The 12466-nt window shown below is 36.5% G+C and overlaps 1 protein-coding gene across 5 annotated transcripts in view; it reads right to left on the bottom strand.

The window, feature by feature from the left end:
• The window catches only part of LOC105226347 (alpha/beta hydrolase domain-containing protein 17B), a 62342-nt gene that overhangs the window by 15061 nt on the left and 34815 nt on the right, over positions 1-12466 (bottom strand). For 2 of the 5 annotated variants that reach the window (XM_049450210.1, XM_049450211.1), the window contains exon 4: positions 517-772. The exons of the other annotated variants lie outside the window; for them this stretch is intronic. In XM_049450210.1, coding sequence (XP_049306167.1) covers positions 689-772 — 84 coding nt within the window. In that variant the 3' untranslated portion in view covers positions 517-688. The remainder of the gene's footprint in view (positions 1-516; positions 773-12466) is intronic. 5 annotated transcript variants of the gene reach the window in all.

The raw sequence follows: 12466 nt of genomic DNA on the forward strand, positions 1-12466 counted from the left end.
AGAAACAAAAAAAATATAATCACTAAATAGGACGTCACTCATTACAGTATTAACTTTAGATAAACCTGCTTCACATTCATTAAAAGTTATATTTATAATCGAAAACAATGAATACTGCCTCACCTAAAAATCTAAATGGAATATACATATGACATATAAGTTAAATGTGTAAATGCATATAATTATTAAATATTTAATGTAAGAATGACCCCTGGTAAAATACGAAACTGAGTTTGAGAAATTCAACAATAATTACATTTTAAGTTTTAGAAAACACATAAATTTAAAATAAGGCAAATGTGAACTGAAACTCTTTTTTTTCCTATTATAAAACCAAACAATAATGTTTTTTCCTATCGTAAAACAAAACAACAAACCCATATTAGAATTAATGATATTCATAACAAATTTTCATCGCTTTCAAATCTGATTCCGACAACTATCAAATTCCAAAACAACCCTGAATGTTTTGTTGGATAAGCAGGCTTATCTACAGTAATTTAATACCTTCATTACCTTCAATGTCGTCTTTTAAATTGTTTTCTTGGCAGCTTAGGCCTGAAGAATTGGAAATGTTAGGATCTTCTAGGTTTTTTTTATTCACTAACGATGACGTCGGCGGTAATTCGTTAGATGATACTACTGGTACAGAATTATTGTGTCCCACGTCATGCTGATTCTTTAATTGTCATTTCACCAATTCAATAGTTAAAAATCTTTTAAGCCGCTCAAAGTATTGCGAATGCAATTCCACGTCATTATGGCCAGCACCCTATAAAAAATAAAGTTTATTAAATTATATGGTAGTTATTAAACAAAATTTTTGGTAAGCATACAATATAACTTTTGCCTTAACCTTTAACTGTGGATGGCATATATAGAGATACGCGGCTGATATTGATATATGCACGACCAGAACACCATAAGATAGATATTCCCGAAGGAGGAAATGACGGTAAAAGAAAAGAGCAGTAAGCATCTGCGTTGTGGCAAGATAAACTGCTCCTAAGAGGGGCCAATGTGAGTCCTTTTGCAAACGGGGAGTGCAGAACAGACCTGATCGAATTGCATACATCAATAACCATTCTATTTATATATTTATATTTTTCCAAGATGTTGGTACAGAGTATAATAATGGGTGATCCAAGTAGAGGTACTTTTTTCAATAGCCTTTTTTGAAATGTTACTGTCGATGTTTTTCGGCAATATTTTGTTTTTGGAGTATCCCTTAACAATGTCCAGCAGTCTTGGTGGAACCGTTTCCCAAGTTCGTCACTTACGGCCTCTAAATTTTCGGGGAAAAAATCCAGAAGAGTTCAGAAAGTGAATTTTAAGGGACATGTTGCAACTCATTTTTTTATTGGCAGTAAGTAGTTGCGACACAAGATTTTTGTAATTGTCAGCTTTCATATTTCCAAAAAAATCTTTAACGACGCTTTTAAAGGCACTCCAGGCTCGTATTTCAGTTTCATTGAGCATATCCTCAAATGTTTTATTTTTCATTAGTTCTCTTATTTGCGGACCCACAAATATGCCCTTTAATTTTTGCTTCACTGTCTCTTGGAAATTTTTGTTTCAAATACAAGAACCCTCTTCTGTTTCTGTCCATTGCCTTAACAAAATTCTTTATTAAACCCAATTTAATATGCAAAGGTGGTAGTAATACCTTTTGGAATCAACTAGAGGTTCATTGGTAACGTTTTTATATACCGGAGTGAGTGTCTGACGTACTGGCCACTGCTTTTGTACATAATGACAGTCTTTCGCACGGTTGTCCCATTCGCAAAGGAAGCAACAATATTTCGTATGTCCTAGTTACATTCGCAGAAGTAGGGCAATTACTATTAGGTCTCCACATATTGCCAAACCATACTCTTGATAACAGATATGAAGATCTCATGCTTTGTCTTGGTCTCCAACTTTAACACCAAAATACAAAGTTAGTTCTCCGCACACATAACAAAAACTGTTGACACTATTTACGCACTGACTTTGTATTGTACCTAAAAATCTTAAACACAGTAATTTTAAAAACGTAAAAGACAAATGGCTCAAGCAGCTCACGACATGCGGTCTTTGACCAAGTATCTTCTGGGTGACCTAAGAACATCTGTTTGAAGGCGAGCTAAAGTGAGAAGGCAAAACATCCCCTCCGCAGGGTTGTGTGCTGGGCTTGGGACCCGCCATGTAAAAAACGCCCCCATGAAAAATTATCAACTGCCTCGCATGAGAGACCTCCCTTTTGATGACGACCATGGCAAACGAAATAAGGACTACGATTTGGATTTGAGGGCATGCACCTGGAATGTCCGGTCCCTAAATTGGGAAGGTGCCGCTGCCCAGCTGGTTCAAGTCCTCGTGAAAATAAAGGCTGACATCACCGCCGTCCAAGAAATGCGATGGACGGGACAAGGACAGAGACGAGTATGTCCTTGTGACATTTATTACAGTGGCCATATAAACGAGCGCAAGTTTGGTGGGGGATTCATGGTGGGAAAGAGACTCCGTCACGGAGTACTATCATTCACTCCGGTGAATGAACGTCTAGCCACAATCCGCATCAAAGCGAGGTTCTTCAACATATCACTGAATTGCGCCCACACCCCAACGGAAAGGAAGGACAATGTGGCCAAAGATGGCTTCTATGAGCGATTGGAGCGCACCTATGAGAGCTGCCCTCACGATGTCAAAATCGTGCTAGGCGAATTTAACGCCAGGGTGGGCAGCCTCCACGAGGAAACATTCCCAAATGGGTTGAGGCTGATCGACTTTGCCGGGGTCCGAAATACGGTTATTTGTAATACATCAAACTACCTGGTTGTCTCCGGATCGAAAAGCCACCAACTAGGTAGATCATGTTGTGATAGACGGAAGACACGTCTCCAGTGTTCTAGACGTGCATACGCTCCGAGGTTCTAACATCGACTCGGACCACTAACTTGCTGCATCCAAGGTTGGCACCCGCCTTTGTGCAGCAAAAAACGCACGAAAACAAACACTAAGAAGGTTCGACGTCAAGAAGCTGCAATCACAACAGACAGCCGAAGGATTTTGCCTCGACTTGTATTCCTGATCTCTGAGAGCACTCGCCCACAATTCGGTATAAGGGAACTTAGGGACGACATTTCGAGCTCCTTACGTACAGCTGCAATCGAAACCATTGGTTTTCGGAAAATGGAAAAGAACAGCTGGGTCGACGAGGAATGCCATGTCCCAGTTGAGAGAATACAGACAGCCTACCTTGCAAGGTTACACTCGACCACAACATGTGTGGGATGGGTTATATACAGGGAAACGCCCAGGGCATATAAAATTATGGAGGGAACACTTCTCCTGCTCCTCTTCGCCTGTCCTGCCTGGCAGTGAAAGCATAACGCGTATAAGGTTTTATTGACCGTATTGTGTGAAAGATTAAAGCCCAGCCCAGTGTGGCTTTGTGTGACCTGTCAAATCAACAATTGACCAGATATTCAGCATGCGCCAAATCTTGGAACGGACCCTTGAAAAGAGAATCGACACACCAACTCTTCGACGATTTCAAAGCTGCTTTTGACAGCACGAAAAGGAGCTGCTTTTATGCTGTGATGTCTGAATTTGGTATCCCCGCAAAACTAATACGGCTGTGTAAACTGACGTTGAGCAACACCAAAAGTTCCGTCAGGATCGGGACGGACCTCTCCGAGCCGTTTGATACCAAACGAGGTTTCAGACAAAATTACTCTCCTTCGTGTGACTTCTTCAACCTGCTTCTGGAGAAAATAATTCGAGCTGCAGAATTAAACCGAGAAGGTACAATCTTCTAAAAGAGTGGACAACTGCTGGCGTGTGCTGATAATATTGTGATCATTGGCCCTAACAACCGCGCCGTTAGTTCTGCTTTCTCCAGAATGGATAAAGCAGGGAAGCAGATGGGTCTGGTGATCAACGAGGTCAAGACGAAATATCTCCTGTCCTGTTGATAGCCATAATTTCGAAGTTGTAGATAATTTCGTCTATCTTGGAACCAGGATCAACACCAACAACAACGTCAGCTACGAACGCGAATATCTCTTGTGAACAGGTGCTACTTCAGACTGAGTAGGTAATTGATAGGTAAAGTCCTCTCTCAACGAACAAATTTAAACTCTATAAGTCACTCATTATTCCCGCCCTGCTATATGGTGCAAAGGCATGGGCGATGACAACATCTGATGAGTCGACGTTGCGAGTTTTCGAGATAAAAGTTTTGCGAAAGATTTATGGTCCTTTGCGCGTTAGGCATGGCGAATATCGCGTTCGATGGAACGATGAGCTGAATGAGGTATACGACGGCATTGACATAATTCAATGAACTAAAAGACAGCGGCTACACTGACTAGGTCATGTCATATGAATGGACGAAAACACTCCGGTATTTGACGCAGTACCCGCCGGAGGAAGCAGAGGAAAAGGAAGATCTCCACTCCGTTGAAAGGACCAGGTGGAGAAGGACCTGCTATAACCGCGTAAGCGGTTTCTACGCCAGTAAAGACGAAAATAATGTGAACTCAAAAACGTTTTACTATCCAAACATAGAAGACGTAACCGTTTCGGACACCGTTAGTCTACTGATAAATTTTGTAAAATAAAATATTCGTTAACTCTGCTGTTTACACGAAATAAACAGGCAGAACCGGTATAAACCGGATAAATCCTTGATCGAATGAAAATATGAGATGATGCAATATAATGATATTTTAGGTATTGTAAAATCTAAAGCCACAGGTAACAGAATATCTATGGGTGATAGAAAAATTCTGTTTTCATATTTGACTTCATTAATTGCATTAGAAACACCTAAGAATTTTCATGTAACAAATTATGTGTCTACCAGTGTTTAATAAGCTGGTTAAAATTGGTTTAGCATGAGTAGTATATCGTCACCTGAAATGCAAAATAACGTAACAACATTTTCGGAAATTGACAGTGGCATGAATGAAACACGAAATAAAATGGAACATGAGTGAAACAAAATTTTAATATTGGTTGAAACAGGTTTATATCTGACCGCAGAACCTGATAATGTTGAACTTATGTAATATTATGTATGTAATTTGAAGTAGTGAAGCGTAATCAATAAGACACTCAATTTCAAATTTTTTGATGATGCGTTATTTTGCATTTCAGGTGACGATATGTGCAACATGTGGAGGTCATGTGCATAGATAGGGAACTCGCGTGAAGCACACTATTTAAAGTACGTGAATTTTGTAATAAAGTTGAACCAATGTTGTTCAGGCGTAAGTCTTTCCATGATGAAATTCCAAACAATACTGAACGAAGATAACATGACAGCTTGACACGACTCACGTATGATCTGTCAAAAAAAGGCTATTGAAAAAAGTAACTGTACTAGGATCACCCGTTATAAACATTCTCCATTAAATTTGAAGTTTCTATGTTTTTTCTTTAAAAAAGTATCGAGCCGCGAAATGGATCACCCTTGAATTTTGTTCACCTAACGGTTGTCTGTTTTACTTCAAACTAATTGAGTTAGATAAATTATAAGGATAAAACTCGGATGATGTCTGTTCGTCCGTGCAAGCTGTAACTTGAAATAAATGAACGAAATCGGATAAAAACCACGTCTATTTCCAAAATAATAAAATTTTAAATTCCTTTTTTCGACCATTTTCCAGTATATAGCAAGAACCAATCAATATATCCGGATAAAACTTTGCACGAATAACGCTTTTGAGGTGTACCACCTCAAAACTAAATAGTGTTCAAATCGGAGAAATATTATTTAAGCACACAGATACCGGAAACGTGGATTCTAGACCAATTTTTCCGAAAATAACAGTATGTCTGTATTGGAAAAATTAATTGAATTGAATCAATATCTCTTAGTCCCCATATACCTAATGAAAACTTCGAAAAATCGAACTTTCGGTTAACTGTATACCCTATATATCGGCCAATATGTAAGCTATGTTAATTAAATTGAGTGAACTTGTTTTTCTCCCAAAATTAATAAAATCAGGTGAAAACTTACCTATAACTAATCGGGTCAAAACTACACCTTCCTAACATATACCTCATAAAAGATTTTCTAACTACCGGCTGGCCTTATATCGGCCAATATGTACGTAAGTTGAGTGAGGACTATACGGTGAATGACTCATCAAATTGAGGCTTTGAGTACTCAGAAATGCAGTTGTTTCAGTCGATGTATGAGAGTTTGCATTATAGTGGGAAGATTGATTCGTCTTCGGTGGTTAGTTTTCCTGATTTTTTGAAAGGTAACTGGGAACAGAATGTTGTATTGCACTCAGAATTTATTGGTCTAGTGATATGGTTGCGATATATCCAGTTGTTCCAAACTTCAATTTTCTTGGAAGTGCTTCGCGCGAGTTAATTTATTTACTCGTTAAGAATAAAATAAATAAGTATATAATTTTAAGTCAGCCAATGAGATTGGTTCTGACTGATCCTTTATTTGTATAATATTTCACCCTATTCACATGTAATTCAGTATTGAATATATTACACTTAAAATGTACAAGTGTTACAAGTGGTAACTTGTTACTCGGCAGTCGATAATGATAAAGTGACCTCGAGGCTATTGTTCCAGTTGCTTATATAGGCTATGCTCATACTATTGAGATGCTGGTTGTTTACTAGTAAATAACTATTTAGGTTGTTATTGTTTGTTGTACTGATAGTGCGCTTCTATTGTTCTATAAAGTTGTTTTGATGATTTTTCTTTAATGTTTACTGAAACATAAGGTTGTGGTTAAGGGGTTATATACACTTGTGTTGGTTGGAAAAATCGATATTTTTTTATTGCATTTTCTTAAAGTATATCCCTTTAAGATTATTTCTTGTAAATTTCATAGAGATCTGAGCACTAGAACCAAAGTTACAGCTGTCAACAGCGCGCTCCTCCCATATGCCCCCAAGTACGTGCCAAAACTTTAAACGCGATTATCTCGAAATGATGTTTTTTAAAAAGTACCGTTGCGGTGAGCAAGGTTTCTAAAGAACCATGCGACCTATCGGTCTAATTTTTTGCTAGCTACTTGAAAACTACAATATCTCGTACTTGAACGAAGGATTTGGCGAAATAAACATTTTTACGCAAGTGGTGATGATTTTACTGAAAAGATCGATTTTTGTGTGTCTAAAAATTCATTTTTTTCATTCCCAAAAAAAAACTCTTGTTTCAAATAAAAAATCCTTCGTTCAAGTACGAGATATTGTAGTTTTCAAGTAGCTAGCAAAAAATTAGACCGATAGGTCGCATGGTTCTTTAGAAACCTTGCTCACCGCAACGGTACTTTTTAAAAAACATCATTTCGAGATAATCGCGTTTAAAGTTTTGGCACGTACTTGGGGGCATATGGGAGGAGCGCGCTGTTGACAGCTGTAACTTTGGTTCTAGTGCTCAGATCTCTATGAAATTTACAAGAAATAATCTTAAAGGGATATACTTTAAGAAAATGCAATAAAAAAATATCGATTTTTCCAACCAACACAAGTGTATATAACCCCTTAAAGGTTAAAGTATTAACTCTTCCCTCTCTTGTGAAAAATAGATCTCCTGATCTATACTTGAGTCTTGAGTAGATGAGTCATTCCTACACGTTCTATGGTTGCGTTGTAGTTTCTCAGATATACAGTTTTTTGATAAATTATATATAGTTTGAATATTACAAATATACTTAAAATCCTAGGACTTCAAGTACTCCTATAGTTATGAACATATTCCTGATTGGGTGTTCTTCAAATGGTATTAAAAAGTTATTTAATTTTTTAATGTTGTCAAATCGTTTTCTGATTCCAATATTTCAAAAATGTGAATTCTTTCGTTTCCATTAGTTATAATAAAATCTTTAACTTCTTGTTCCTGGTTGTGGAATACTTCTGAGTCAATAATAATTGTTTCATAAAATTGGATTAAATTCAATCCTTCAATGGATTTTTCGTTTAAAATATATTTTCCTTGTAATACGATATTACCATGTCCTAAATCTATATTCTTGGATAACATTACAATGGGCTTCGTAACCTTCGATCATTGGTATTGTACAATTGTCATTAGGTTCTTGTTTACAAATATATTTACTTAAATTATTTTTACATTTAGATGTTAATATTATTTTATCTTCACATTTACTTACGATTTCATTCATATCCAAAATGCCTTGACGGTAGGATAATGGAGTAACTTTGTATGTTGTGCATTTCTTTTCAATGACTGGATATTTATAAATTACAATGAAAGTGTCGTCTAATCTACCTACATGCGTGTCTGCATATTCGAGTATGTCAATAACCGGTATACTAGTTTGTTCTTTTTCTAATATCCTTTCAATATCGTCCGTATTTATTGTTGCTGAATAAAAATTTCCGCTCTTCGCGAAATTAAATGTCGTAGTTAAGTCCAATAACTCTTTGTATAATTCTTGCAATATAACCTTTTGTTTAATCGTCTCAATATTAAATGTTTTCATCATTATTTCAAAGTTGGAACTAATTTGTCTTTGTTTGTTATTATTTTCAATTATGTCGTTGAGTATTGTTTTAATTTCAATCAGGTCGTCGTGGTCTGGGACTCCTGTGATAAATTTCAAAATCGATCATAAGAAATCAAGAGATCGTCTTAAGCGTCTGGCTCGTTCATTATTCAGTAGTTGTTTTCTGAGGATTTCTATTCTGTTGAACAATGCTGTTTCTGTTGCGTCTTCACTAGGCATCTCTCCTTTATGTAAGGCGATCTCGTAGTATGGTTTAAGGATTTTGCTTAAGTTCGTCTTATGGAATAGGTACTCATGTTCTTGATACAAACATTATGGGTCAGTCTCGGTTAACACGTACTTGCGATCTTGTAAGTCGGTTATTTCCTGAGCAAAGGATGTTGCTAGGATTAATATTAGCGTTATCTTCATCATTCTTTCTGAGGTTGTCCTTGTGTACGACCTTCTCCTCCGTTGTTAAAATTGTGTCCCCACGATTCTCTTGTACTGTTTTCTTCAAATAGCGTGGATTTGTTTTATTTCGTCGGTTTTGTTTCACATAAACTGTTTGTCCTGTTCTATATTCCTTTTGTGTTCGTTTTTTATTGTGGTATGATAGCATATACTCCTACTTATTTTCGATCAGTTCTTTTATTCCTTCAGCCTTGCTCCTTTCAAAAAATAATTCGGCAGGTTTCCTTTTTGTGATGGAATGTATTGTCCTATTGTATTCCTTGATTGCGTTGAATAGTTCTTCAGTCGCGGTTGATTTATTTTGTTTAATGCGAATTCTAGTAATTTCCAGAATGGTTGAATGCAGCAGTTCAACTTGAGCGTTCGATGTTGAACGGTTTTCTGCGGTCACTGAATGTTCAATATATAGCCGTTGGAATAGAGCTTTTGCTGCTATGCTATTAAATAAAGTCTCCTTATCTGTCATTAGTTTATTACAAAATGGGAATATTTGTATGAGTACTTCCTCTAACATTTTGTAGAATTCTCTTTTGTCGTTTAATTTTCTCATATATGAGTATTTTGAGTGTCTATCTATGCATGAGAGATACATTGTTCCATCGATTTCAAATATGTCCATTTGTATTTGAGTGCCTATACCTTCGGTTATGGGTGTTTTTGCAAAAACTTGTTTTGTCGGGTGGCGTTCGTATTTGTTCTCTTTACAAATGCTACAATTTCTAGTTAGTCGGATTACATCATTTTTTATATTGGGTTGTCAAAAAAGTCTTGCGGTACTTTTATTGAATCAATTCGTGTGGCACCCATACATCGAGCTTCTTAGTGACTCCAAGCTTCTTCAAATGGTTTATAACGGTTTGATGACTACTATGCCGGTCTTTTTCGACTAATTCAGCGATTTTATCGCAATTTTCGACGACAGGCCTTCCGGAGCGTGGCGCATCTTCGACCACCTCTATACCAGAACGAAAAGTTGAAACCATCGTTGTGCGGTGGAAATGGAAACTGTATCGGGTCCATAAACTGCACAAATTTTATTGGCGGCTTGAGATGCATTTTTGCCTTTATCGTAGTAGTACTGTAAAATATGCCGTATTTTCTCTTTATTTTTCTCCATGTTTGCGACGCTATAACTCACGAACGACTTAAAAGAAACGACAATCAATCAAACACGTGTTAGCGCGTGAAATAAGCTTTCCAAAAAGGTATAGCATGACCCGATGCGACGAATAAAACTACGAGCTTTCAGCGCAATACCGCAAGACTTTTTTGACAACCCAATATTTGGCCAATAGCAAGTTTCTAGTATCTCTAATGTGCTATTTTTCGCGTTTCTATGTGCTCTTTCATGCGTATGTTTAATTATATTTTCTCCATCCTCACTTGTAATGTCCTTTAATAGATTTTGACAAAAAACTTTTTGTTTATATTAAACGAAGAGTTTCTAATATCATGAATTTCATACCAGGTTTCTAGTGTAGTGTGAAATGCGGTCGTGATATAAGGTTTGGTATTTTTCGTTAGTGTATCTATCAAGTTTTGTGGTGTGACGTTATTAACATAAAATCTCTCGTGGTTTGCAAAAATTGTTGCTCTTTCTAATGCAGTTTGTTCACATTTTTTTATCACAATTTGTGTTTTAAATTGGTTCAGTGGAGCGCTGACATCTTTAATTCTGATTGACGAGGATGATTCCTGCGAGTGTATTGAGTCGTTCGTAGTTACGTTTACTTGACGGTTAAGTGCGTCGGCTACTACATTTAAATTTCCTTTAATATATTTAATTTTTGCTCCGTATTCTTCTATTAAATGTTTCCATAGTTTTAATTTTGAATTTGGGTTGTCCTCTGATATTGAAAAAGGTAGAGATTGATAATCGGTGTAAATAGTATATTACTAGTGAGACCATACAGATAATTCCTAAGTTTCTTGAGTGCCCAAACGATTGCTAACATTTCTTTTTCGAAATGAAATGAATGTTATAGGTTTCTTGCCTTGTGACAATACAGCTTCAATCGCATGATTGCTTGCGTCTGTACTCAAATCAAATCCTTTTCCAAAATCTGGTTGGAATAATTCTATTTGTTCCTTTAGTTTATTTTTTAGTGTTTCAACTGCTTTTTTTTTTTGTTTCGATATCTTTTTATTTATTGAATCTATTTGTTTTGAAAGCCTAAGAATAAGTAATAAAATCTTAAACCTATTTAAAAACTAGACACGCTCAAGCAAGGGATTGAGCTGTTTTGGTGATGCATTGCTCCTCAGTACGCGGGCATATCTCTTCTTTTAAGGCGTGTTTAATCGCAGGAATGTACCAAAGCATTAGCCAAAGGGTTTGGGTGATCTCGGAGTTTAGATATATATTTAATTCTGCTGTCTTCTACTTATTTCCTTACCATAGAAATACCAAGGTCCTTATGGATATTTTCATTACGCATGTACCATGGTGAACACGTGATTGATCTAAGCATTTTTGATTGGAACCTTTGTATTATGTCTATATTAGTTGCACAGGTCGTACCCCACAGTTGAATGCCATACATCCAAATCGGTTTTATGACCGCATTATATAAAAGCACTTTGTTGTCTAGGCTAAGTTTGGAGTTTTTATTTAATAGCCAATTTAAATTTGAAGCTCTTATTTTACTAGATATATGTTTTTTCCACGTAAGTCTTCTATCTAGGTGAATACCAAGATAAGTTAAAATATTGTTAATTTTTACTGCCGGACACATTTTTGGTCTAAGCCAAAATGTAACATGCTTACACTTTTGTTCATTTACCTTTATGCGCCAGTTGGCCAGCCATTCTTCGACAAACCTTAAGTGCTCGGCTAATATTCTTGATGCTATTATGTGGCATTTGTTACGGCTCACTATAGCTGTGTCGTCCGCAAAAGTAGAAGTTAATACATTGTTAGCTGTTGGAAGATCTGCTGTATATATGATGTATAGTGTTGGGCCTAGAACACTGCCCTGGGGTACACCAGCCCTTATCTATTTTTTAAATACGATTCCAATGTTTTATATAATTCTGAAGGTAGAATATTTTTAATCTTGTATAAAGGGCCCTCATGCTATACCTTATCAAACGCCTGAGCCACGTCTAGAAATATAGCCGAAAAGTACTCTCTGTGCTCAAATGCGCTTCTTATTTCGTTAGTAATTCTATTTACTTGCTCAATCGTGCTATGTTTTTCATGAAACCCAAATTGGTGCGTTGGTATTATATTATTTTCGTGGAGGAAAGGAGTCATCTTTGATAGTAACAATTTTTCAAATATCTTAGAAAGACAGGATAGAAGACTGATTGGTCTGTATGAAGACGGCTGTGTTAAGTCTTTCCCAGGTTTGTCTATCAAGATGATCTGCGACTTTTTCCATGAATTTGGATAGTGTCCGATATTAAGAATTGCATTGAAGAGCAAAGAGAGCACTTTTACGGCAATATTTGGTAACTCAATTAGCATTTTTGGGGTAATATTATCATGTCCTGGTGATTTTTTGGGGTTAAGT

This window comes from Bactrocera dorsalis, chromosome 2, assembly GCF_023373825.1.
Source record: "Bactrocera dorsalis isolate Fly_Bdor chromosome 2, ASM2337382v1, whole genome shotgun sequence".
In the NCBI taxonomy this organism is placed as follows: Eukaryota; Metazoa; Arthropoda; class Insecta; order Diptera; family Tephritidae; genus Bactrocera; species Bactrocera dorsalis.